The sequence below is a fragment of the Leptosomus discolor genome, chromosome Z (genome assembly GCF_034619465.1).
Source record: "Leptosomus discolor isolate bLepDis1 chromosome Z, bLepDis1.hap2, whole genome shotgun sequence".
In the NCBI taxonomy this organism is placed as follows: Eukaryota; Metazoa; Chordata; class Aves; order Leptosomiformes; family Leptosomidae; genus Leptosomus; species Leptosomus discolor.
This window is the reverse complement of record NC_141419.1, coordinates 49,275,803-49,303,162: the sequence shown is the minus strand read 5'-3', so window position 1 is coordinate 49,303,162 and position 27,360 is coordinate 49,275,803. Positions and strand designations below refer to the sequence as shown.

At 43.7% G+C, this 27,360-nt stretch overlaps 1 protein-coding gene across 5 annotated transcripts; it reads right to left on the bottom strand.

The window, feature by feature from the left end:
• Positions 1-6,537: 6,537 nt before the first annotated feature.
• On the bottom strand, positions 6,538-24,271 carry LPL (lipoprotein lipase). Of its 5 annotated transcripts, none has more exons than XM_009950517.2 (11): positions 24,199-24,271; positions 21,921-21,935; positions 14,611-14,774; positions 14,301-14,480; positions 13,559-13,670; positions 11,421-11,654; positions 10,940-11,182; positions 9,736-9,856; positions 8,797-8,979; positions 7,552-7,656; positions 6,538-6,583 (listed from the first exon to the last, which is right to left on the bottom strand). In XM_009950517.2, the coding sequence occupies exons 1-11, from the start codon at positions 24,260-24,262 to the stop codon at positions 6,538-6,540; spliced, it is 1,467 nt and encodes a 488-aa protein (XP_009948819.1). In that variant the 5' UTR covers positions 24,263-24,271. The 5 variants fall into 5 exon arrangements, with proteins under 5 accessions (XP_009948819.1, XP_086335365.1, XP_086335363.1 ...); XM_086479239.1 differs by lacking the exon at positions 21,921-21,935 and adding an exon at positions 19,058-19,066; XM_086479237.1 differs by lacking the exon at positions 21,921-21,935 and adding an exon at positions 15,382-15,396 and having other exon boundaries at positions 14,611-14,783.
• Between the last annotated feature and the right edge of the window lie 3,089 nt (positions 24,272-27,360).

The following is a 27,360-nucleotide window of genomic DNA, read 5'->3' as shown; positions in this document are numbered from 1 at the left end:
GCTGTGTGATTCTTCCCCCAAAGTAGCAGCACTTGAAATCCCCATCTTGAGTGCTACAACATTGATTTAGGTTAACATTAAATATCGGACTCAAACTCAACTATATAAAATATAAATTTGTGGGGTTGTTTTGATTAACACTAGGCAAGGATGTCAAGGGAGGCCATGGTACAGAGAACACAGGGGTGCTGGTAGGGTGAAGGATGCTGAATTCTGCAAAATTCTCTCAAAATATAAATGAAAGCAGAAGCGGAAAACAGGGTTCAGCAGCAAGCTAGTATAAATTTGGGCAGAAGGTCATAGAGGCTTAGTCATACCCACACAAAGATGTCCAAGCATCTGGTCCAAGCTTGGTAAGGAAATACAAGTTCTCCTCTCTGGTTATTTAAAAGCTACTTTTCAGAGCTTTTTGCCAACTTGGTTACACTTTGTCTGGAAGAAAACTCCCATGTAACCACCGTTATCCCTACCCCTAAGATGCCCAAAAAAGTTTTGAAAGCAATGGGACTACTGCCTTGACAGATAACGATGCCGTCTTAGGGATCAAGTTAGAGAATGGCGAAAAACAAATGAAATGATGATCAGGTACCAGTCACTTGGAAGAAGTACCACTGAGTAATTGAAATGTCTCAGAGAGAGCTACTTGAGCACTGAAAAAAAGACCCAAATAAACCTTACATAGAAGGTTTGCTCACTTGCCCTCTTCTAATGCCTCCTATGCATATTCAAAATGATGTTTTGAAATGCAGAGAGGGAAAAACTACAATCAATTTTGAATGCAATTGGATGATTGAAACTTCCATTAAAAAATATCCAGCCACATAAATGCCACTGTTTTTATGCTCCAAATTCAAATCTACATGCATTAAGTAAGGGAGTAAAGTTACTGTCAAAAGAATGTTCCCCAGCATTTCCCTGATTTCTCACCAGGGTCTGTAAATTCACCGATGTTAAAAGAAAAACAAAGAACTACAGCAAGGCACTTGAGCACAGTTCTATAAATAAAAAATAAAATAAAATAAAATAAAAGCAAACGTCTTTTATTTCTTGAATCAGCCATTGTGTAGGCATTTGCTTACTCCATTACTGCTTTGTGCTCAGGACATTAAGAAAACATGGATATTGGAAGCAGTCTTTCTGTTGCACTGAGTCCAGTCTGTGTCTCCTATCTAAGGCCTGGGAAATAAAATCAGAAAAATAAGATCTACTTTTTACTCTTGTACTGAAAAAACTTGCAAGCAAAGGGCAAAGTTTTACCAAGGTAAATGAGAAAATTTGGCTTAATTTTGTGTCTGGGTTATAAATACATTTTTAAAAAAATTAGTCATGTAAATAATAGCTCGATTATGCTCAAGAATAAGTGGGTGGCTGTTCTGCATGGAATAGTTTGCTAAGGCAGGGCTCTTCCTTGCTTTTCCTCTTCCTCTTAATTTATTCTTCTTGCTGAATATGTGCGTCTACTTTTTAACCTTTTTTATAAATTGCTTTTAATTCTGTAATCTGGATGATCTTTCTGTAATGGAGTCTTTACTCACTTTTCTTTAGGATTGGTTTGTTATGGACTAAACAATTTTAATAGATATCAACACAGTGTAAAGCACTTAAGTGTATAGCTAGCCTCAGGTACACACTTCCATTTTCTTGATGTAGGAGAATGTATATTTAAAATCATGGGAATGCTTAACAGTTTTACTGTGCTAGTCTTCCTGGTGCTTTCGAGGACAGACACATGGACAGCCAAGCTGTCTCACTGCTTACTGAGTGGTTCAACATGGTGGTGTGATGAACAGTAACAGAGACTCTCCAGAGTCATTGGCGAGAAGCGAGACTAATGATATCAGGTTACTTCCCACAGGAAGGGCCTACAATGAAGAACAAGGTGTTTATCTGACATGAATGGTTGGAAGATTACATCATTGGACATACACTGCACCCACGCACTAACACCTGCTACACCCAAAGTGGTCCCTGTTTAGCATCTGCTTTTCTGATGTGGATGCATTGTTCTGGCTGAGCTAACCTGAAATGATTTAGGGAAGCATCCTGAGCATTGCTGAGCAGAGATAGCACCACACACGGATATAAAGCTATTGTTGAGACAATCTCTACATGGGATGTCCTGCCAAACAGTCCCCTTCCCTTCCTCTTGTCATTTCCTTGTTCTTCAGCCACTGAAGAATGACAATCCCTTTATTTGTTTATGTGTAAGCTGGTGACTCTCCAGACCTGCTAAAAAAGACATTTGACTAGAAGACTCTTCTGGAAAGAGGTAGCAAGAGAAGCTGGAAATTTCTTTCCTGAATGATGACTGTGTGGCAGTTGGATTGGTCTCATTGGACCTGAGGATTTTAATATTGCTATGTTTGGACAGACAGAGTCGGAATATGGACAGCCCTGCATTGACAGCTGTAAACAAAACAGAAAACACTACAGCAGCGTTTATTCTTCCCTTTTATTGAAAGTTTGTTTTCAGTATCTGGTTTTGACCAGCTTTAGAAACAACACATTTGCAATGCCTTGCTCATCCAAAGCAGCAAGCTTCTGACATTTTGTTCACAGCACACAGAGAAAAGCAGACACGTAACTATATATGAAGGGAAAAAACCATTTTGCATAGCTAGTCATCTCAGTTTGTGAAAGAAAAGAAAGCACTGCTATACAAAGATGGGGGAATTATACAGGCCTTCATGATTTCAAGGCATGTGGAAATCAACCACCCACTTTACAGACATGAAAAGAGGAATGGTTTTCTCACTGCTGAATCGAGTGTTGTCTCAGCTTTTATAGAGGAACTAATCTTGGACTTTAGATGACAAGCTATTATTCTTGCCCCTTGCAATCTAATGTTTAAAGCATGTGCCCCTGATGTGAAACCAGGTGCTGCATTTCAAGCACATATGAAGAATATGGTGCCTCAACAGGAGAGTCAAATCTGCTAACTAACAAACTGCTAATTGAACGTGGAGACACCTACAGACAGCACGTTCATTTCTGGTTCCAAAAATTTCCTAGAATGAAATGTGTAGTAATAAAATCTAGACACTAGGCACTTGAGTCAGGACTTCCTTGCCTTGCAAATACATTGGCTGAAATCCTTTTCTTCAACCTTTCTTTCCAGCCAATAATGGTTCTTTCTGTCTTTTCAAGACATTGGTTGGCCATGGAATATCCTATCGCCCCCCCCCCTAAGGCCTCTCTGGAGCCAGTTGGCAGGGTGCACAGGGATCATCACCTTCCCTAACACAACTGGCCATTGCAGAACAAGATGCAAGAGTAAAGGGGCCAGGGATGGCTCTGAAAGCTCACAGGGGAGACCTGGGTTGTTGTCACTGCATCAAAAACTGTTTCTCTACTTTATCTAATAATGTGTTTAGTGTAGTGACATTGCTGTGGCTTTAAGAGAGTAGTAATATCATGGTACATTTAGATGTGGTCACAGGCCTTGTCTTGTAAAACTGTAGGAGTCTTTCCAGTCCCCCAAATCAGCCACTGACACAGAGAAAGCAGCAGAGTGTCCTTAGAGCACCTCCTGGTAGCATTTCAATGCATTCTCTCTGCAGATTGGGTTCCTTCCCTGTCTTCCCCCTCCCATTCATTCCCTCAGGGTACTCCCTACAGCCCATCCCCCTTCAGTTCCTTCCCTTCCCCCTTTCTCCATTCATCCTTTGCCTTTGTGCCCCTCCATTTTCCATTTCATATCTCCTCTCTGCTTTCATGAGTGAAACTCTGCTCTTGTCAAAGAGCAGTCTCTTTGACCAAGTAAGAATGTGGGAATCGGAGTCTCTCAAGACAACTCAGAGCAGCTCTAAATTCTCCTAATATTGTCGCCCATGTGCATGTCACTAGAACTCTCCTAAATTCTGGTACTACCCTTCCAAGGGTCTTGGTAGAGCCTTGCTGCATATCACACAGAGCAAACTGTTCTGGGGACAGTCGCTCTTGAGCTCAGCTGTGCTTACATGACTTTTTCAGTTACTCCCTTAAGCAGTAGTAGTCGTAAGAGATTGGTGCTTGCCTCCTGTATCCACAGAGTCAGAACATCTCTATTTTCATCCAGCAAGGAACAGATGCATAGTTCTGACATTTGCCAAAAAAGAGGAAACGAGCCCTTCAAAGTAAGAGTTGTTCTTAAAAGGGCATGAAACTTAAAAACCACAAACTACCCGTGATCAGTTACTTCTCCTTTAACCGGGATAGTTGCTGGCACAGTGATTCCTTGATGTCTTGATACATGGTTTTTGCATTTCCCAAAAGGAAATGGGGGAAAAAAAAAAAACATAAAAATATGTTGCTTTAAAACAAAACAAGTCCTACCCACTTTTCCACCCCAGAATCCAAGTAAAAGGCTGTAGTCTTCATATAACAGATATACAACACATTTGCTTCATCAAAAGGAAACTACTGACTTTGTCATCAGTTTGATAATTTTATTAAAACCATAGGTTTCCATTCTGTACAAAAGAGAGGAGCTTTTTTTAAAAAAAAAAAAAATGTATTAACCACATAGGAAATAATGCAGTGTAAGTGGCTTGTTGACAAAAATCTGAAAGCTATATACAGGATTAATACCACAACACTGTATTGATGTAGAGACTGTCAGCAACTTTAGCAATATATACAAACTACCTTTACACACATAAATATCTTATTTACAGCTAATAAATAACATCCAAAGCTAAATCATGTGTCCTCATGTACAAGAACTTTCACTATTTTTGGATCCAAGTTCTGTATGTGTTTGTATTTGATCCTGTCATTAAGAGCACACCAGACACTATTTCCAAACAACTTAACACTTAGAAAAAAAATTGCAACAAAATGTGAAGTCTATAGGGAATAAATCATTGTATTTATTTTTACAGGTCTCAAATGCAGCGGCTCAATACTCAACCCCACCCTCAGTGACTGATTACATCTCTACTGTAGTTTTAAAGGTTAGGAAATCAAATGTGAGAAATTTCAGAGTTATTAATATTCCAACATATTGCACTGTTTAAGACTTTTATCCCCAAATATACTAGCAGCCACAGCTGGAAAAAAAACCCAAACTGTTCACATAAATGCATACATGTTGGTTTTGCTTTCAAGATGGGATGATATTGGAGAAATCACCACCTCCACACTGTCTGGCACATGCAGAAAAAGACTACAAAACCTACCATCAATAGCTCACATTACACTTCTCCAAGTCGCTACCTTCAAGCTCTTCTGCCTCCCCCATATTTTGTTTATCTTCTAGAAAGCTAAAAGAGGGCTGCTGAACCTTTCAGAGGACTAGAAAAATTATATGTTAAAGGGGAAACAGAATGCCTTCAGTATGTCTATTTTTGGCAACTTGCAGCATGTCTAATTCAAGTGTTTTTCAGAGCATCCATTCTTGTGCATCAATCAGGCTCCCTTTAACTGTCACAGCTCATGCTCCTTGCTGAATTCCACCTCAGGTCAAACCAATCAGCTCGTAGGATCTAGCACTGTATCACAGCCAAGCAAACTGAGGTGGGTCACTGGCAGTCACAATTCCAGTGGAGGGAAGCATGAGCGTGCTTGTCACCTGTCAAGTAGATTGACTTGCACTGAAGACTGCAAACAACAGCCATTCAGTTGTATGACTGACATTTGGTGTTAAAGAGCAGAGAAATTGTCACAGTTTTGGCATATGGGATACAAGCAAGTGGTGGGGGGAAAAAATAAAAGAAAAAAAGTCTGTTTCCTGTAGCTCAATTCTTTTGCAGTTCCTTATTCACATGGTGTTGGAGGCTAGATGGTTTAATTTTCAATGAATGAAAGCACAGATGAAAAGTTGAATGTCTGCATAGGACACTGGTGTTGCCATCTTCTCCTACAACTGCCATTTATTCCAGGGTAAGCTGCATAGAAGTATATAGCTTAACAGACCATACCTATTGCTAAGTGGCACTGGCATCTACCCCCAGTAAAACACATTCATAACTACAAACTAGAAAATTCATCCCCATACTATGTCAGTCCCTGATGCCTTTTAGTAATACACAAAGGTGCTTCTTCCATATGAGAAACCTACTCATTTGCTAAACACACACTTGAAGACAGTGAACTCTAGCCACTGAACTGTCTGAAAATTCAGTTAGTCACACCAGAAAAAAACCTGTCCAGTTTCAGAAGACTCCTGAAAAGAAAAGCCAGGTACAGGGCTTTGCTTCTTTTCAATAAATACTAGAAAATTGTTATAGAGGATTTGATGTCAAGAAACCTTGTCACAAGGCACCATGATTAAGCAAAATCACCTATTCCTTCCCAGCACTCAAGCCTTTGGCAAGTTGTTTTGCACATTTTTGGATTTTTTGTTGTTGTTTTTAACTATTTGGATAATGTATCTTCATGGTTAGTAACTTTGTATGCTGAGACTTCCTTACAAGAAGTCTCCTAAGATAGCTAGGAATAGCAGGCAAAAAGCCAGCAGCAGGTAAATATTTCTATATATTCAGTTCTGAACATCCAGTCCATGGGGATGAACAGACTCTCCTCCTCTCCAGCTGGAAAAATCTTCATTCTTGTCACTTATGCAGATTCATGAGCAGAATTTTCTTTAGAGGCTTTCTTGGCACTGGGGGGGGGGAAGACAGATAAGGTGAAGAGGAAATGTAAGATACTTGTTCCTTTTTGTGTTATTCGAAATTTAAGAACAAAAAGCCCACTAAACAAAAAAACAATTATGTGCTTGGGCTCTTTCCTGGCTGCTGCTTGATTTCACATGTCAGATAAACACACACAAACCCCTCAAGGCCTCCCCAGGTCATTGCCCTGGAGTGAAAGTCAGCACACATGCCTTTCTATGCAGAACTAGAGCTCGGTCTAGTAGTGTCCCCATGAGACCTTTCACACACAGCAATTGTACTAAAATAAATACTTTAGTGGATAAAGTCCAAATAAAGGTGGCCTCACATTTGAAAGTTTACTCTGGGTCAGAAAAATTATTGATCAAAAAATTACAAGTGCACCAAGGGCTATTAAACACAGAGATTCAGTCTATGATCCAAATCAGAGATGAAGTCTCAGGAAGTCACTCATCTGAGAGTTGCCAACAAAAAGCATTGTGCCAGGGAGAGCACCTGCATATGCCTGCTCAGTTTTTGTACCAGCCTCCAAATCTGCCACTGGCCAGTGAGGAGGGCAGGCTCTGGCCTGACTCAGTATGGATGTTCTCAAATTAAGGGTAAAGTTAGTCAATCCTTAGATAAGGCTCAGTTTCCTCTGTGTTACGCAGGGTTTACAGACAAGGCACTAACAGTCATTTACACCTGGCCACCTTGTGAATGTGAGAGGCAGTGACTTGTACTTGCTTTTCAGACATGCCAATAACCACACAAGGAGACGGTTGGCAGAGAAGCAAGTTAGGGGTTTTTAAGTTGCCAAAGCTGCCATAAGCAAACCTCAGGTTAGTCTGAGTTGTGATGCTTCCGAAGCCTTGAGAAGATTAGTGCACACAAGTCAACCAAATTGGGAAGCTTTATTAGATCCTGCTGCTACTGCTCAAGTTTCCCCCAAACCAAAGTCAACAGCGATCACTCATACCCTCCTCTCTTCCTGTTGACAGGCTGCTCCAAGCATTTCACGAATATCGCCGCCTCTTCTCCCTTACTGAGACGTGAGGTGCCATCTTTAGAACAGAACACCACCCTGTGGAATAAATATTGGACAATCACATGACTGAGCCAGACATCTCTTTTTAACTGTAGGAACACAACTGATGCTTGGAAGCAGTTTTTATCCTTTGTCATGTGGGACACTACTACTTTATAAGCATGTGAGAAAATTATTTTTAAAAGATAATTCTGTGATGAAGAAACACTGTGCAAGAAAAACTGCTAAATGTATTATGCATGGACCTCAAACTGTAGCTATAACTTTTGCTGGTCCTTTGCATAAAATCTTCTCATAGCTAAGAGAGCTCAAAGTCTCTTGGATCTTTATTTACACCAGTCCTTGTGTGACTTTGAATGATCTTGGAAGAAAGCCTTACTCCCTCAAATGTTTGCAAAGTAGGTTGCCAATTCCAGAAAACCTGAGCAGTTGCTTTTCTATTTATCAGTACTTTCCCCACCCCTATATTTGTTCAGCACTGATAACTGTTCTTAGATCAAGTGACTGCCTTGTTTATTCAAAGGAGGAACATATTATTCACAGCAGTGTTCACAGGACATGCATACTAAGTTCTGGGTCCATTTTCTGCTAAGAGATCTCATGTCCAGTGAATATGAGTATTTCCAAAGATTCAGGTCAAAGCAGTTCTGTTTAGACTTTGCTGTTTTAACATTCATGCATCACCATCCTACAACAGTCACATTTCAGTTTTCACCTGCCATTCAGGTATTCAACTCTTAAGAAATCCAGCTTAAAGCAATGACTTCTTGTGCAAATGCACTTTTAGAAGGAGATTTTTAGAAACCCTTCTAAGTATGCTATTTTCAAGAAAGTCTATGCAAATGTCCAGCAAGAGAAATAAGGGGAGGAACTGCAAACACCAGAGATACTGGTTCATGGAGAACCTCTCCTGCATACTATAACTGAGGCACATGAGTCAGCGGTATTCAAGTGAATTACATGGAAGTAAAGCTACAGATTGCAGATCCCAGTGGAAGCAACCAACTGAACCTGGTTGACATAAATGCTGGTTTGGTGCCACTGGAGCCCTGATTATCGGTGCTGCACCCATTTGTAACTGCTTTTCATGTTTTGTCTCACTCCATGAGATACCAGGAATCAGGAAACACTGTCAATTAAAACTAAATATAGCTTATAACAATCAAAACAAGTTACTTCTTCTGAGTTTCTCCTGACTTCACTCTGACTCTCTGGATGTCAAATGTAAAAGGAGTCCACCAGTCTGACCAGCTGAAGAAGGTGTCTTTCTCCCACTGCAGCTTCAACATAAGGAGGTCACCAATCTCCACTTCTGTGTAAATCAAGAAGGAGAAGGTCTTGTTTGAGGAGACTTCAGGCCTGTGGGGAGGGGAATAAAGAAAAAAGAAAAAAGGGAACTGTTGGACAAAAAGAAGAGTGTCCTGGTTCTGTTTCTCCTTAATGTACTTCAAAGAAGAAGGAAGGAACCTTCTCCATAGCTCTGATAGATAAACCACAAGCTTTCATAGACGCACAAGAAAAAGCTTCCTGCTCCAAGGTTGGTAAAATCCTGGGACAGACTGCCAGGCAAGGCATGTCTTCTCCAGTGCTGGTGGTTCTCAAAGTAGTCAGACAAGCACCAGCCAGGAACAATCCAGGTTCTTCAAGAGCAGAAAATAGACTTTGGTGCTTTCCAGCCACGACCCCTGCCAGCCCATATGCAGGGATGTAAGCACAGACATCTGCTTATTTGCAGAGCTATGGAAGCAAATCCCATCTCTCCCTCAGCTTCTGCACTGAGACCTTCAGACCCACCAGACAATTAACTCCAGGTTGCAGTCTGCTTTTAAAGAGCTTTAACATTGCATAAAGATACTGAAAAGAGAAGAAAACAAGAAACTTAATTCTGATTAGGCTGAGCCACATTTCCATATTTCAGATCCCTTACCAAGAACAGCTCCTATAGAGCTTAGATCATTAGCTTCAGCAGTGGATGCACCCCTTGATCAAGGACAAGAGCAGATTCTGGGACTCTAAGATTTCTGTAGCTGGAGCTAAAACAATTTTTTCAGTTAGGGCTTTAACGGATTTAGGTAGACTCAACAGTACATTGCAACTGTTTCTGCAGCTACTCACAGTGTGAAAGCAATGTTCTTACTCTCATCTAGAGTGCCATAGAGAGATATCAGGAATGGCTGGTTTGTCTTGGTTGTATTAGTCTTTCCAAAGAAATGGATCTTGACCTGGTAATGAAAGACTGGAAGAACACAAAAGAAAAGGCCTTTAGGAAAAAACTCAACCTCCAAAGAGGATGACAGTGACAAAACACCCCCAACCCCCCCTGTGCAAATCCCAGGTTGCAATACACCAACACCACTAAACTGAGGAGTTTGTTCTCTGCAGGTATCCAGGGAACTATCTTTGTGAGGAGGTAAAGCTTAGGATGCAAGAGAATCACAATTAAAAGTCCTTGCAACTAAACTCTGCATTTAAGTTGACTGCCAATATAACAATCCCAGAGTCTGCAGTATTGCCTTCAGACCCATTACAGACGTGTAAGACTTGCTGTCCTTGACTTGAAACAAGTGAGCTGTGCCCTCCTCATTCAGCAGCCTTGGTGAAAGAAATTTCAACTCACTGACACTGCAGATTAAGCATCAAATGCCAACACCATTCTTGCAGCTATTCTTACACTGCAGGAATGTGTTCTCTGATTGCTAGTCCACCACACAATGCGCACAATGAGCATACCATGTGGTACAGTCAAAGCTAGGGAGGAAAAAAAATACTAAAACCCAACTCAGAAGCTATTTCCATAGATGAAAGCCTTCCAGTTCCTTCTGGCAGTGTCCTTCTCAGACCTACCACTGCAGCAATGGGAATCAAGAAGTGCTGCGATGTTTTAATGAGGGCTGGTGCTCTTCTGGCAAAGGCACTACAAGTCTGACGGTTGCACATCTTTAAAGAAGTTGCTCATCAGGCTCAGTTCTACTGATCATCTTCCCAGTAGTAGGAAAAATTCATTTGGATGAAAAACTGAAAAAATTGGAAGGCTCTGTTGTTCTAAGTGATGGGGCCACAGAGCAAATCTTCTTACCTTTGCTACAAAATACCTTCCTTTCTGTATTCTACACCCCCACCTCCACACCTTGAGTAAGATGACATTGTTTTTCTGAGACCGTACTTTAGCTTGCGCTTAATGGCAAACTGCAGGCAAGCTTCAGTCCTGCTCACCACAGGCACCAAAGCAGCAATATTGCCATCTGCAGCATGTACCCATCCTGACACACAGCTGAGCAAATGTACCAGTCTTGCTCACCAGAAAGCAAGGAGGACCTACCTTTATAGGGCATCTGAGCACGGGTTTTCAAGTACATTTTAGTGTTTCTCTTCGTTCTCACTCTATTGACTTTATAACCCAAATTGTTGCAGCGGTTCTTCCTGCAGCTCAGACAGAGACCCTTCTCAAAAGCCTCCTTTGTGTTGCAGCGGTAGGCCATGCTGGGCTTTTCTTCATAGAGCAGGGAGTCAATGAAGAGGTGGATGGATCGTTCATGGGAGCATTTCACCAGCTGATCCACATCTTGGAAGAACAAAGATGTGTCATATATATACACACATGCACACGACATAAACCCCTTAAGCAATGCTATCAACAGGCACAATCTGCTATGCCAGCACTGGGCTTTATAAGATGACTTTTAAGAGCACTTAAAGGAACACATTCCTGTTCCTTTCAAAGATATTTGCTTGCAGAAAACCTGATGGCTATTGAAGATATCCCTTTGGATGTTATACTGTTTGTTTCAGAGCAGCCTCACCTGTAAAGCCTTTTTCAGCAATCAGACGGAGTGCTTCTCCCAAGTTGCAACCTGGCTGGAAGCCTCCACCATTAGGATAAATATCAATGTGTCCAACAGGCTTCTGGATGCCAATACTGCGGTCTGGAGAGCCTCGAGTGTAGGTGTGTAGGACATCCACAAAGTCAGCATCATCAGGGGAGAGGCGGGTGAGGGCATCGGCATACTCAAAGGTAGGACCAGCTGGATCCAGCCCTTTACGGGGCAAACCACAACGAAAAACTGAGATTACTGTCTGCCAAAGACATCGACAGTGATAAATGCCAAACTCAGCTACCACATTGGGCTGGAGTATTCCACATTGTGTTGGTGTCACTGCAGACATTACAGTGGGACCATTTAAGTAGCATTCATGTATAAAGGACAATCAAATGCGCTACCTTGAAATGCTGTCACTGTTTGAAAAATAAGGTGTATGTAAACATATGTAAAGCTGCCCAGATAACTTCCTCACAGCTGTAGCATTTCCAGCAGACAGAAGAAACAAGCTAGTAAATATTTTTTTCAATGTCTTCCTCTCTTGTCAAGAATTGTAAAATTTTTCTAAAGTGTGCAAAATGTCTTGCTGCTAACTTTCTGCAAGGGAAACAAGTGGGAAACAAACAAGAACTTCACTGTCTTCATGCCTAAGGGGAAGGGGATTATTGCAGTAAACTGTCAAGCTGCAGCAACACTGACATCAAAAACACACAAGAACTATTCTGTCAGTGAACAAGTACTATCTCTTGAATCCAGACAACTACTTGAGAGATGGCTGAAGGCAGAGCTGAAGGAACACATCTTTTCTGCAGCCCTCAGCTGGGGCCAGGCACCTGGGTGGCCGACCCCTAGTTAGCCTCATCCCATCTGAGCTGCCTGCCCCTCTGCTGGGGCGAGCACTTCGGGGACCACATCCCATCACTCCTTGTGCTCAAAGGTGACACCACTTTCCCAGGGAAAGGCTCATCCTGGGCACAGAGGGAAACCATGGGGTCATAACAGAGGGCTACTTGTACTTGAATGATTTGGCAGCCTCAGTGAAAGCAACAAAGCTGCAGCAGAGAAAAAAAGTGTAGAGGGACTAGTGCTTTCGCCTCCTGATTTTAAATCTGGCACCTCTCAGGAGTCAGCCTTTCCAGATGCAACTGCTGCCTAGCCCACCCCCTAGCACACCTGTAGATCTGGGATCACAGCCAGGCTCACGTGAAACAGCAAAGGATGCCAGGAGGAAGGGAGTTAGGCTCCCATTTGGATGCCACTCCAAGCTCTCTCAGCAGCTAAGACCCCTCAGATGAATGATTTTCTTAGCCTCATTTGCTGATGTTGGAATTTATTTTGTCACTGAGATCACAGCTAGGGGCTCAGCTCTCCAGGTGCTGGGCTGTAAACCGGCCCCAGAGTGACTGTGCACCCTGTCTTGTCTAGCACACTTCTCAGTCTCCAAAAGTCACCCTAAGCAGACATTGAAGCATGCATAAGAACAGGGCGAGTATACTTCCCTCCCCTTCCCAAAACTCTCCCAGTATTATTTTCAGCATAGAATATCACTTGAGCCTATTAGGATTAATTTTTTAGCAACCCACAATCTTTTCTGACTATCTGTCCAGTCTCCCTTTGAGTCCATATAAACTTCATGCATCTGCAGCATCCCATGGCAGAGAGCTCTGCAGGTACTACACCCACTGCAGGAGGATCTACCTCCTGTTCTTTTTGAATGGCTCCCACCAGATGCAAGGGATGATCGCCTGGGTGAAGACAACCAGCTGAAGTTCTCATGGTGCAAGAGATACTGTGACCTTCTCCAAGCCATGGACTTGGCCAGTCTCAATCACACCCCCGCCCACAACTAGTCTCTTCAAATGGCTGATGAATCCCTGCCCACTCACTCATTTCTTGTGCAGAAGCAGATCAAGGCTTCTCACCCACCATCTTTGTTGTGCTTTTCTGAACCTTTTCAGTTCTACTACAGAATATCAGCCCTGCTGATTCAGTAAAGCATGAACACATAACCTAAGTACTGCCAATAAGCAACAGTTATTCTGGTGAGTTTCCAGAGGAACACAATATTTCAGCATGAAAAAAACCAGGACTCTCCACTCTACAACCACAGGTTTTCTTACCAGTAATTCTGTTCACCTTCTTCTTAGTCAGGCTCCCAGCGATCCCAGCAGCATGAGCACCTAGACTGTACCCCAGCAAGTGGACATTGTTGAGAGGATAATTGAATTGCTCCTGCAAAAGAGCGATTTGTTTAAAGTTTGAAGTCAAATGAGAAAACATCAGAAGACCCAAGGGAAAATGTTTTGTAAACACTGGGATTTCTCTTTGACCCATAAATAATAAAAGAAACACTAAATACAATTAACATAGTTTTGTGCCATATTAGGTCACTTGTAATTAACGTAAGGCAAAAATCTAAGCAGAGAGGAATGTAGAATAAAAGATGGAACAGAGGGCTATGTATTATACCAAAGGTTCTCAGTGACCCCCTCCCCACCAGTTTCTGGATCTCCTAAGTATTTCCTAAAGGCAGGGCCAGCTTCTGTTTCCCAAGGGCTTGCTGCTGTATAACTTACAGGAACCTGTCTTTCATAGCTACCTCTCACAGAGCCTTCAGAAATACTGTGGACTCACAGGGCTCCACAGACCACAAGGTGAAGTTTCTGGAATGCACTATAAAAGGCCTCCTTGTGTGAGATAACCATTAAATTAAATCCGGGATTTTACCAGTCCAGCAAAAGTACTGTCTGCAATAGCTAAACTCCATCTACCCAAACAGAGATGAACCACACAGCTGCATCATTGCTGTTTTGTCTCCTAGGACATTATGTACAATATGAGACATGTGACTACATGTCTTACCTCCATCCAGTCAATGAACATAGCAACATCCTTTCCCACCAGCTTAGTGTATGCAGCAGACACTGGGTAGTGCTGCTGAGCTCGAGTTAGCCAGTCCACCACAATGACGTTAGAATCAGGTTCCCTCTTGTACAGAGCATCCACCAGCTTCGGGACCCAACTTTCATACATTCCTGTCACCTGTTATTTTTAAATTAAAAAATATTTTTAAATTAATATTATCTGTGGTGTATAGACATCTCAGCTGATATATCTAGTGCAGTTTATCAGAAGTGTGGTTAAAAAGGAAATTCCTCCCCTTTCTTCTTACCGTCCACCCATGGATCACCACAAAGGTTTTACTGGTATGGTTGAAATTGCACTGTGCCAGGCTGTCCACCTGCCCAGGAACCAGGTAGCAGACATCCTCATCGGGCTCTGCAGGTGTCCGTAAGGAAAACTTGCTCTCAATTCCCTCAAAATTGGTCTCAGCTTCTGCCATGCAAAAGCACAAGAAACATACAGCAGTGTTTTAGGAGTATGAGGACAAACAGTTCAGAACTCATCAGTTCACAGGTATGATGCTGAAGAGGTATCAAGAATAGTCAAGAAATGGGACTTGTACTTTTCATTTCCTACAGTGCTCCTTTCATGCCGCAAAAGCCACGTAAAGAAGAAATCAAAGGGTGAAAATCGCTCCCCCTCCAAGGTCCTGCTAAAACAGTGAGAATCTGGCCAGCTGTCAGAGAGGCATGAATTCCTTTTAGGAGTCAGTATTTTCCCCATTACACTATTAACAGGAAACCTGTGAATTACCACAGCAGTGCAGAAAACTGCACAGGACAGTCACAGGCAGTAGATGCAGGAAAGCAGCAAGTTCCTAACATACTATTACATATTTTAAGAACTGGCTGAATGGCAGAGCTCAGAGAGTTGTGATCAGCAGCACTGAGTCTAGATGGAAGTCTGTAACTAGCAGTGTTCCCCAGGGGTCAGTACTGGGTCCAGTTTTGTTCAATATATTCATCAATTACTTGGATGAAGGGACAGTATTCCCTCAGCAAGTTTGCTGATGATGCAAAACTGGGAGGAGTGGCTGACACACCAGAAGGCTGTGCTGCCATTCAGCAAGACCTGGACAGGCTGGAGAGTTGGGCAGAGAGGAACCTAATGAGGTTCAATAAGGGCAAGTGTAGGGTCCTGCACCTGGGGAGGAATAACCTCATACACCAGTAGAGGCTGGGGGTCAACCTGCTGGAGAGCAGCTCTGTGGAAAATGACCTGGGAGTTCTGGTGGACAGCAAGTTGACCATGAGCCAGCAATGTACCCTTGTTGCCAAGAAGGCAAATGGTGTCCTGGGCTGCACTAAGAAGAGTGTGGCCAGCAGGTCAACAGAGGTCATCCTCCCACTTTACTCTGCCCTGATGAGGCCACATCTGAAGTACTGTGTCCAGTTTTGGGCTCCCCAGTTCAAGAGGCACGGGGAACCACTGGGGTGAGTCCAGTGGAGGGGTAGAAAGATGATTAGGGGACAGGAACACCTCTCCTATGAGGAAAGGCTGAGAGACCTGGGACTGTTCACCCTGGAGGAGAGAAGACAGAGGGGACCTTATCAATGCTTATAAATATCTACAGGGCTGGTGTCAACATGGTGCAGCCAAGCTCTTTTCCATGGTGCCCAGTGACAGGACAAGGGGCAACAGGCACAAACTGGAGCACAGGAAGTTCTGCCTCAACATGAGGAAAAACTTTACATTAAGGGTGACAGAGCACTGAAACAGGCTGCCCAGGGAGGTTGTGGAGCCCCCTTCCCTAGAGATACTCAAATCCCACCTGGGAATGATCCTGTGCAACCTACTCTAGGTGAACCTGCTTTAGCAGGGGCATTGGACTAGATCATAGAAACATAGAATGGTTTGGGTTGGAAGGGAGCTTAAGTATCACCTAGTTCCAACCCCCCTGCCATGGGCAGCAACACCTTCCACTAGACCAGGTTGTTCAAAGCCCCATCCAACCTGGCCTTGAACACTGCCAGGGAGGGGGTAGCCACAGCTTCCCTGGTAAATCTGTTGCAGTGTCTCACCACCCTTGTAGTGAAGAACTTCTTCCTAATATCTAACCTACATCTTCCCTCTTTCAGTTTGCAATCATTACCCCTTGTCCTATCACCACACTCCCTGATACAGAGTCCCTCCCCACCTTTCCTGTATGCCCCCTTTAAGTATTGGAAGGCCCCTATCAGGTCTACCCAGAGCTTTCTCTTCTCCAGGCTGAACAACCCCAACTCTCTCAGCCTATCCTCACAGGGGAGATGCTCCAGCCCCCTGATCATCTTCATGGCTCTCTTCTGGACCCGCTCGAGCAGGTCCATGTCTTTCTTGTGCTGAGGGCCCCAGAACCGGATGCAGTACTCCAGGTGGGGTCTTAGCAGAGCAGAGGGGGAGAATTGCCTCCCTCGATCTGCCTGCCACACTTCTTTTGATGTGGCTGAGGATGCAGTTGGCTTTCTAGGCTGCAAGCATACATTGCTGGCTCATAGTCAGCTTTTCATCTAGCAGCACCCCCAAGTCCTCTTCTTCAGGGCTGCTCTCAATCCACTCATTGCCCAGCCTGTAGCTGTGCTCAGGATTGCCTTAACCCAGGTGCAGGGCCTTGCACTTGGCCTTGCTCAACTTCATGAGGTTTGCACAGGCCCACCTCTCCAGCCTGTCAAGGTCCCTCTGGATGGCAACCCTTCCCTCCAGTGTGTCCATCGCACCACACAGCTTGGTGTCGTCAGCAAACTTGCTGAGGGTGCCTTCAATCCCGCTGTCCATGTCACCAATGAAGATGTTAAACAGCACCAGTCCAAACACTGACCCCTGAGGAACACCACTTGTCACTGGTCTCCACTTGGACATTGAGCCATTGACGATGACTCTTTGGGTGTGACCATCTAGCCAATTCCTGATCCACCCCGTGGTTCATCCATCAAATCTATGTCTCTCCAGTTTAGAGACAAGGATGTCATGTAAGACAGTGTCAAAAGTCTTACATAAGTCCAGGTAGATGATGTCAGTTGCTTTTCCCTTATCCACCATTGCTGTAACCCCATTGTAGAAAGCCACCAAATTTGTCAGGCAGGATTCGCCCTTAGTGAAGCCATGTTGGCTGTCAATCACCTCATTTTCCATGCGCCCTTACATTTTCCAGGAGGATCCGCTCCATGATCTTGCCAGGCACAGAGGTGAGGCTGACTGGCCTGTAATTCCCAGGGTCTTCTCCACTTTTTAAATATGGGGGTTATGTTTCCCAGACTGCCACAATTTCTCAAATATGATGGATAGTGGCTTAGCAATTACATCCGCCAGCTCCCTCAGGACCCACGGATGCACCACATCAAGTCCCATGAATTGTGTGCATTCAGGTTCCCTAGATGGTCTCAAACCTGATCTTCTCCTATGGTGGGCAGTTCTTCATTCTGCCAGGCCCTGCCTGTTCCCTCTTCGACTTGGGCGGTGTGGCCAGAGCACTTTCCAGTAAAGACTAAAGTGAAAAAGTCATTGAGTACCTCAGCCTTCTCCGTATCCTGGGTAGCTAGGTCTCCCATTGCTGAGAGGGCCCAAATTATCCCTAGTCTTCCTTTTATCACCAACATACCTATAGAAGCTTTTCTTATTAATCTTGATGTTTCTGGCCAGGTTTAATTCTATCAGGGTCTTAGTCCTCCTGATCTATTCCCTGGCTGATGATCTCCAGAGGTCCCTTCCAACCCCTACCATTCTGTGATTCTGCAAAAAAACTAGCACGTGAGAAGAGTAGGAACCCATTAAAGTAAACTGAACTAGCAAAGCATAAGCTTGTATTTTGAAGGCAATATTTTTTCAGATCATCCAATAGGCAACACTGCAGGAAAAAAAAAAAATCTTCCTCTGCCTGCAGCTGTTTTGGATCCCCAGTGGGGGGGAGAGGTGAAGATCATGTACTAGTGGCAACACAGCATGCAATGGCCTGAAAAGATCACTTTAGAGAACTCCCTCCAGCTTCCAGCTTCCAAATAAGTTTTCCTTTTGTTCCTGCCAAGGCAGAGAAGTGATTTTAGGCTTTGTGCTCACTACTCTCTTTGTCTGGGAAGAAACTTAAATGCCTCCTCTTTTTACATCTGACTCAACACTTCAGTACTTCTATACCCAGCAGACCCTGTAATTAAATGTGGACTTGAACTCCAGCACTTTTTGAAAATCAGGCCCTACTTTGGCAACTTGCATTTGGCAAATATTGATTGCCTGCCTTCCAACTGTAGCTGAACTCAGGCCAACCCTGACCTGCTCAGTGCTGTTTCCTGGCATCATCACCACCAAGCTTTCACAAACTCCTACACACACATTAATGAATGGCTCCAAGCCACCATAAGAAATGCAAAGGGACATGGTGAGGACCTCATGCTGGACACAGACTTCCTCTCCCCTTCTTTTTCAACTGCAGAAGAGGTTTTCTATGATAACTGGTAGATTTGTCTTTCTCCATGAAGTTGTGCTGCATCACTCAGAGGCCACAAATAATGAACTATCTTTTCTTCCTAAAATTTAGTCTTCCTGGTCTTCTCATTCAAGCTACCGTATTCAGCAGGGCACTGACTTATGCCCAACCTCACTTAGCCATGAGGTAACTGCATAAATTCTCAGAGGTTCCTGCTGTGCTTGGAGGGCCACAGAAATCAGCATCTAACCTCTTGCATGAGGTGTAAAACCAGCACACAGGCTAGCAACAAATGCTCATGTACAAGCCTTAGAGAGACCGCTGTCATCTACAATCAACAGCTTAACATCACCCGAGTTCATCAGCACTTCTCACGTGCCAAAAGCAAAGCACATGCACGGAAGTAACAAGAACCATTCACTGAACAGAAGCAGTGCCCAACTTTGTTTTGACCTTGACTGCGCTAGGCTAGCTAATCCAGGATAATTGGACACTGAGGGCCCCCTTCCTGACTCCTTCTCCCTAAAGATGGGATAAAGTTTATGAAAAACACCTTTCTCCAAACCAGTAGAAGTATTCACATAATAGTGAATATAAGACTTTACTTACCAAAAGCAAAATTTACCAAACTAACCAAATGCTGACCTTTCTCAGAAGTTGCCCCTTTTTTATTTTTACATATTCAAAATTTCATTTTCTCATCAACTGGGAGAGTATCAAACCCCTTTCTGAAACAAATCTTTAGACTCACACTATTGACTTCTTAGCCAGAAAAAGAAAAGTCCCAAAGGCCAATTGGTTAAATATCAACTATAACTTTTCACTCAGCAGTGAATCAGTAAAACCTTGAAAGGACCAAGAATAGCTTTCAACTGTAAGGCATACAATGCAAGGACTTCCAATTATGTATATTCCTGTCCAGCACAGAAGGCAAACAAGAACAGTCCACCTGTTCACTAGTTAATAGTGCTTTCTTTCATACTTAGATATCGTTTCCCTTCTGAATTAAACCTTTCTGATAATCATCCAAAAACTATATGAAATTGATAACCTGTCTTGTAGTGTGTTTTCAATTACAAACACATGCTATAATTTGCATATAAGTCCAGACCATATCTCTTTTGGAAGTGAGCTTGTAATAAACTAAATTTACAATTCTAAGTGCACTATATTTAAAGGTGCACTTAGAAAAGTGCACCAGATTTAGAAAGATTGCTGTACAGTGACACCTACCACTGAAGACGCACAAAGTGCTTCACAAATATTTGTGTGCTTCAGCCTGTATGAGAAACCAGAAAGTCCGAAGAAATTACTGTTAGCATCTTTTATGCTCAAAAGAAGTGTCACATTGTTTAATGTCCACACATGCTCAGTTACCAGCAGCAAGATATCCTCTGGATAAGCGAAGTGTGTGTGGCAGGGTTTGTTACAGACTTCTTAATGATGTGCTCATTAAGAAGCTATCCTCAAAATCTGCTTGAGTTAGGTTTTCCAAGTTCTGTATGGCTCAGAGTATAACTTGTCTGCACCTCATGTAATGCTGCACACATGCTACAGCACCACCTTACCTCCCACCTTCTGCAGATTAAATTTTAGAACTACAGTAGAGAAGTATGCAACAGTATGTACATACTCACCACACAGTGACATCTATACATACAATGGTTTAAAACTGCAGCTGAGAAGCTACAAAACATATCACTTTAGAAAACTAGTATTTCTCACTTTACTTTTGTGCCTCAGAGTGTCTTGGTCTAAAACTGATTCAAACCCAAACTTTGTCATACATAGACTTTTGCCACAGACCTTTTCCTCATAGATTTAAAGTGAGAAATCTCGTTGAACCATGTCCTGAGATAGTCAAACAGATGGGTCTCATTCTTACAGCCTTAAACAAAGCCAAATGCAGAGACAGCCTATTTACAGTCATCACTGGTTAGTTAATGATGAATTTAAACCTAAATTAACCCAGGGAAAACCCAGAAATGGGGATTCTTCAGCATATTTCTGAAAGGGGGACAGAATTTTACATGGATTTGCATCAGGTTTTACATAATGTAGATATAAAAATTAGATAAAGACATTTATGTGCATCCATCCTAAGACACTGAAGTAGTTTTTAGTTACAAGAATGCAAGTCCATCTCTAAACAAGGTCTTGAAGAGAAGCAGAACTGGAGGTAAAAATCTGTAGACAAAGCAAATCCATGGTTTTGCTAAAAGTCACGTTTTCCCACAGTTCAGCAGAGGTATAAAGGCATGTGTTCTTTATTGCAAAAGCTTCCAGACACACAGGTGCAAATAGAAGCCCGTTACAAAATAAAGTTTTCTGGCTACTGCTATGTGCTTACAGTTAACAAGGTCACCTACAAAGGTACTATTTAGGGAACTGGAAAACAGAGCAGAATGAAGACTTAAGCCACCAATTTCACCAAGCTGCCTTTTCTAACACCCTATAGGCTGCATTGCCAAACTCCATCATTTTACCATGGTCTGCAGACTTCTGATATTTTTCTTAAACCTCCACTTACATAATCTCAGTTTTCATATTTTTAAAAAGCTGTCCAGTACATCAAGGTAAAGAGTATATTATAGAACTCAAAGCAAAGTGTAAAAAAACCCTTAGAGTGGGAAAAGTCAGTTCCATTTTCCTGTTTAAACCTTCTTACACTTTGGACTTGCAATTTGTGAAACTCCATTATGAAAGCACTTCACTTTACACACTAATCAAGAAAATTCAGCTTCAAGTTTCCTTCATGGGAAGCCCAAGGCAACCTGGCAATTGAGTTTGAGGAAAACTTTATCACTGGTCAGCTGGGTGGAGAACGCGAGTTTTGAGGAAGCAACAGCATCTGGAATATTAATCAAAAGTTAAACTACCCACATCAGACACAGGACACCACAGATGATAACAACACTTGCCAGAATCAGTGCACTTGAACTATGGTTTTAAAAAGAGAATCTTTGATAAACAACAATTTCCTAGCTTTATGTACACAGAAACGGAAATACTATTAGCTAGGTGCAAAGATCATTAGAAATTATACTGCTGGACTGTGTAAACTCAAGTCCACACAGACATGTGCGCACACACACGCACAGCAGCGAACATCCGCACATAACATCAAACATTTACATAACCAGCTGGAGTTAACTGGAATAATTCTTCCCTCAGCTGACAGCCAGCATTAGGATCATCTATCAGTCAGCCATACCGAATTCTTAAATGAGTTCTGAAGCAAACTCCTGGTCAGCTGTAATAAAAGGGCTGTACCACAGAAATTGTTAACGTTCAATTTGATCTACACTACAAACTGAAAGCAGACTACTACTGTGTGTTGCAATCCCATGAAATCTACCCCACAGGTCAGGTTACTGTTTAACTTTACTGTAAAGAATTTACAACTTCAAGTTTGTTTAAGTCTTCCTTAATGGCAGTGCCCCAACAGTACATTCTCCTTCACTTCCTAGCCAGAGTCAACTGAAAGAGCAACACCTCTGGAAAGCAACTGCACCCAAGTTTAGATGCTGAGCGGGCACCTCCCAGCTCAAGTCCTGCAGCTAGCAAAATCAGGGCAAACCACAGTTCTTGCACTGTGCACATGGGTGCTTGCCCCTCTCCAGGACACTCCCTTGTCAAATAGATCCTTACTCAGCTGCAGCTGGAAGGCTTGTAGCTCAATCCAGCAGAGGTCTTGCCATCCATTAGTCCCTCTGGGATTTACTGGAATTAACCCAAGACAATAAAATGCAATCACTGTCAGACTTTGCAGTAATATAGAGGAAAGGATGCATGAGAAAGCCATACCATGCAAGTACTTCCTGCACAGAAGAGACTCAAGCAAACTTTTAGGAGTGCTAGTGCTCATACTATTCTCCAGCACACTTTTGCGCCTTCTCAGAAATGCATTTTTTCTGGAAAGGCCATGCCACAGCTGTCCTGGTAGGTCCATCCCAAACATAGCAATAGCTAAAGCCAGCAGCTCACATCACAAAACAGTATAGATCTGCTGTAATCCCTGACTCCGGATTTACACTGAGTAAAACAGAGATCAGTATGTATTCCTAGTAACATTTTGATCTTTTTCTGGAACACCAATGTTATTTTCACCTCAAATATCTTTTTCTAAACATCTTTTTACTGTGCTGTGCAAGAAATAGTGCAGGACTGAATGCCTGAATATCTTTAGGATGACCACACAATCTGTTTTCATATAACCTGTCCCTAAGGAGAATTAATGTAATCGTTAGTGAGTCTGCGGCAAATTGGTTCCTATAGGGATGAAAGCTTGCTCTGGGAAGATATTTTACTGTATGGAACTTGGATACTGCAATGAAAACTGCTTTTGATTGCCTCTGATGGCATAACATTGGATTCAAAGCAAGAATACATTCCTCTGGCTGTACCCTAGCACCCATCCTCTTACTTTTCAATACTTCCCTTCAGCTTCCTTATACACAAAGGAAATAACAAAAGCATCCGCAGTGAAAAAAGCAGCAGTTTCCGTACCCCATTTTAGTATCACACAGTAGCTCTAAGGGCTACAGACACATGTTCTTCTAAGGCTGTGGACTTTTAAAGACAGATGTTACATGTGGGAAATTAATATAAGTCAGACCGCAACAGGGCACTGCTAATGTAAGTTTGAGGAGTAGTGGTCCACTAAAACTAGCCTCTTGCTCATTAAAGCTGCAACCACGTTGTAATCAAGAGAGCATTAGTGAACAGCTAGTGGTCAACATTCACACATGTTCCACTTCCACTAGCCTGGAGGGTGCCTATGCACAAATGCAGGTATAATAGGTGTAGTGCAAGTGCAATCATACACGTATATACAGACACTGTGAGAGTATACCCCTCTGTTCACTTTTCCCCTAATGGATTCTGCTGCATTAAAGGCGTTAAATACAACCCAAACACATTATCGTAACACTGATGAAACTCCACCTTGCCTTCGGCAATTTGGACCAAGAACCGTAGGAAGTTGGGATGCAGCACTCCCACGGGGTGGGCAAGTCCCATGCACAACGGAGGTCCTTGGCCCTGCAGGGAGGCCGAGGCACCCTACCGTTGTGCCAATCCACCTCCAGCAAGGGACTCTTGGAAGGCACCTTGCTCCTGGGAAAAAAAAAAAAAAACATCCCAAACCTCCACAGCCCGTGCCAACAGCTCGGCAGGCTGTGCCTGTGCTTCGGGCAGGGACCCGTCTCCGGGTCTGTCCTAACAGAATGCAGGTCCACCTCTCCACTCCACGCCACCCAGGTCCCGCAGCATCCCCGGGAGAGCTTTCAAAGCTAATGCCCAAACTTCCCTCTCCCACCATGCCGGCGACACTTCCCTGCACATCCCTCACTTCACCCAAATGCAGCAGGCACGGCCGACAGCTGCCCCATACCCCCCCCAGTGCGCGCTCCGGACTCCGTCCAGGCTACGCCCAGCGCCTCCGCCCCGGGGACTTACCGGCGAGGGCAGCCACCCAGCGCAGGCAGAGGCAGACAACGGCCAGGAGCACCTTCCTCCCCATCTCGCCTCCTCTCTCCCTGCGCTTTTCTGCGGCAGAAAAGTTTCGGTGCAAAAACAAAACAAGTTTTTGCTTTTTTAAAAAAAATAAATACAAAGATAATGCGATGGCAAGGAAGCACTCTAGGAGCAGCCCCAGAGTGCCCCTACACCGACAGACAGGCAAACCAACCCTCTACCACCACCACTCCCTCCCCGGGCCGTTATGTCCCCGCCAATATGCAAATATGCAAATGAGCCCACGCACCCATTGGGCGCGCGCCGTAGGGCGGGGCCGGCGCTGCCCGAGGGCGGGCGGGCGGGATGGGAGGTTGAGTCGCTCACGCGAAGCGCCGCGACCCTGGCCGGACCCGGGGAAGCGCGGCCCCCGGCACGGCACGGCCGAGACCCGGGAGCTCGGGCAGTGTGCCTCAGTGTGCATAGATACACCCCTCGGCTCTGAGCCCTCGGACCTGGCTGCCTCTGCCCGCCCGCACCGGCCCCAGCGCTGCCTTCTCCACGCCGCGCTGTGCCTCGCCAGCCCTGCCCGCGCAGCCAGGGTGCGGCCCCGCCGCTGCCGCCTTGGTCCTCCCTGCCCTTGGCGACCGAACTCCGCTGTGCCCCAGATCTTCCGTCTCGTCCATGCTTTTGCACCGGGAACCAACTCTAACTGCGTTTTCAGTTCAGTGTCTCCAAGGGGCCTTCTGCTGTTCCCTTGAAAAACCTTTGCTGAAACCGTTTTGCCAGCACTCAAGGGGATACAAGTTTGGAGCATAAATTAATTCACTGGAGGTTGCATCTGGACTCTGGAGAAACACCAAGTTGCCTCTCTGAGCTTTTCACACCTCTCTGCGCTCCTCTCAGCAATACGGATTGCAAGCAGCTTTGCATTGGAGGCCAATGGGTGAAAGATCAATTATGTAAGGACATGCAATAGAGAAATATTACATTAATAAAAAGACAAGGTTTCATTTCACTGTGTAGTGTGTTGTCAAAGACCAAACTTCATAAAGAAGCTTATGGTACTTAGAGGGAATGAGGATTCCCTGGATTTTGCAATGTGAAGCAAATGGGATTCACTCTGAACGTAACCGAGTCTTCTCAGACCAGGCACTTCAGGAGACTAAAATATACCTGGTTCACATTAGTGAGGTTATTCAGTAAGAGGTTGCTCCAGTGTAGCGGACCTGGGTCACCTTTGCAACATTAGATTCCATTAAAAGGTCAGTAAGATCTTTTAAGTGGGAATACATGTCCCACAGGACACAACTTGAACTTCCTCCACCATCAGCCCCAATTTATATCCAAATGGCATCGGAAGAATTTAATGATGGTGCAAACTGATCATGTTGAGACTTTCTTTCCAGCTAAGACAACCAGGGTGGCACAGTCAGGGAGTGGGGCTAAAGCAGTGGGTGAGGCAGTAGGAGATGGTGGGAGTCAGAGGCAGTGGATAGGAGGTGAGGAGGCTGCCGTTAAGGAGAGATACCAGCCTTCCTCACCAGAGGATGGTGGTGGTGTGAGCAGGGAAAAATATGGTTTGTGCTGCAGCTTGCTAAATACCGAGCATATCCTCTGACTGGTGTCTGAGACCCTCCCATCAAAACAATAGCAAGAATTTTCTCATGTCTTTTTTTTGTTGTTCCTAACTGTGGGCTAAACAATGCATTTTCTCTTGATCTAATTTAGCTGAAACTCTGTGGTGTAATTTGCCCCTAGAAATCAGCCTGACTGTAAATTCAGACATACTTCCTAGAAAATTCCAGTCCCTGCAGGCAACATTTGGCAAACATTAAAGCAAGTGGCTGTAACAGAGACTGTCAGGCCACTTTCATCGCAGGTGATGCTACCAACCCAGTTAGAGCAAAACAGAGCATGAAGACTCCTGTTCTGCACAGCTGCATCCATGGCTACTGCAGCAAAAATTTACAATATGCCTGTGGGAAGACAGATAGTGTAGTTATAACTGCTTATAAGATTCAGATTAAGCAGGTAGAAAAGTGCAGTGGCAATGCTTGGCAGGGCAGCCCTGAATGGCCTGCTGGCACTCACTAACCTGTGCTAATCCACAGGCTATTACCAGACTTTCAGTTCATTCCCAATAGAGATCATGCAACCTATCAACAGCAAAGGCAGGCCGCAGATTTACAAACTACTCAGAATAAAATCTAGTTTGTTCCACTGAAGATACTCATTTGCACAATTTTTTGTGCCTTCTCGTGCTCATGCCTCATTTTAGGACGTAATCTGAAATATGCAAAGCCTCCACCTAAAACAAAGAAGGAAAATTTAAAACAAAACATTGAAAGAAAACTTACAAGTGATGAAAGACAGGTGTGGGGGCGATAATTCTGGTTTCTCGAATCTTCAACAAGTCACCTAAGTCTATTGTGAACCTAGCTGCAAAATAATCTGAAATAGATGGGACTTCATGAAGGCAGAATGTGTCCCTGAACACTGAACTATGTGCATTTGCACCAGTCTGACGCAGCACATTTTCCAACATTTAAAAACTTTCTTTCTCTTGCAGATAATCATGATTAGATGGAGAAGAAGCTTTGTGGCATCAAGTCAATATGCTTCAGTGCAATCATTAACTGGTTTTGAGTTTTGCTTCCTCTGTAAAATACATAATCCTATAGGGGAAAGCAAAGCTCCATCTGTAAAATTGAGCCTGATTTATAGGACTTGGGGATTCCAAAGTGGGTGGAAGGTAACAGAGTGAAAGCTAAAATACATTATTTCTAATGAGGTGGGGGGAAGTCTGGAGGAATGAAGACAGGAGTTGCGTAACTAGGCTGGTACTTGCAACCAGAGACCATGTGGAAGGTTAAAGTCAAAACAAGCCCACAAGTGTCTCCAGTGCAGTGTGGGCAGTATTGGTTTGTGTCGTGCAGCTGTGCTAAACCCCAAGCAAATTCACTGGCCTCACACAACAGCAAGCAAGAAGAGAATCAACCTCAAAATTTCATTTCCACAGCAATGCTCCAAAGAGAGCTTGAAACACAGGGCAAAGGGGAGGAAGGGAAGAGAGAGAGAGACAGAGAGACTAACACTAACTTTGAAAATTCCTGTGCTGCTTTTAATTCTATTCATATAAAAGATTTGATAGCTCAGTGAGAG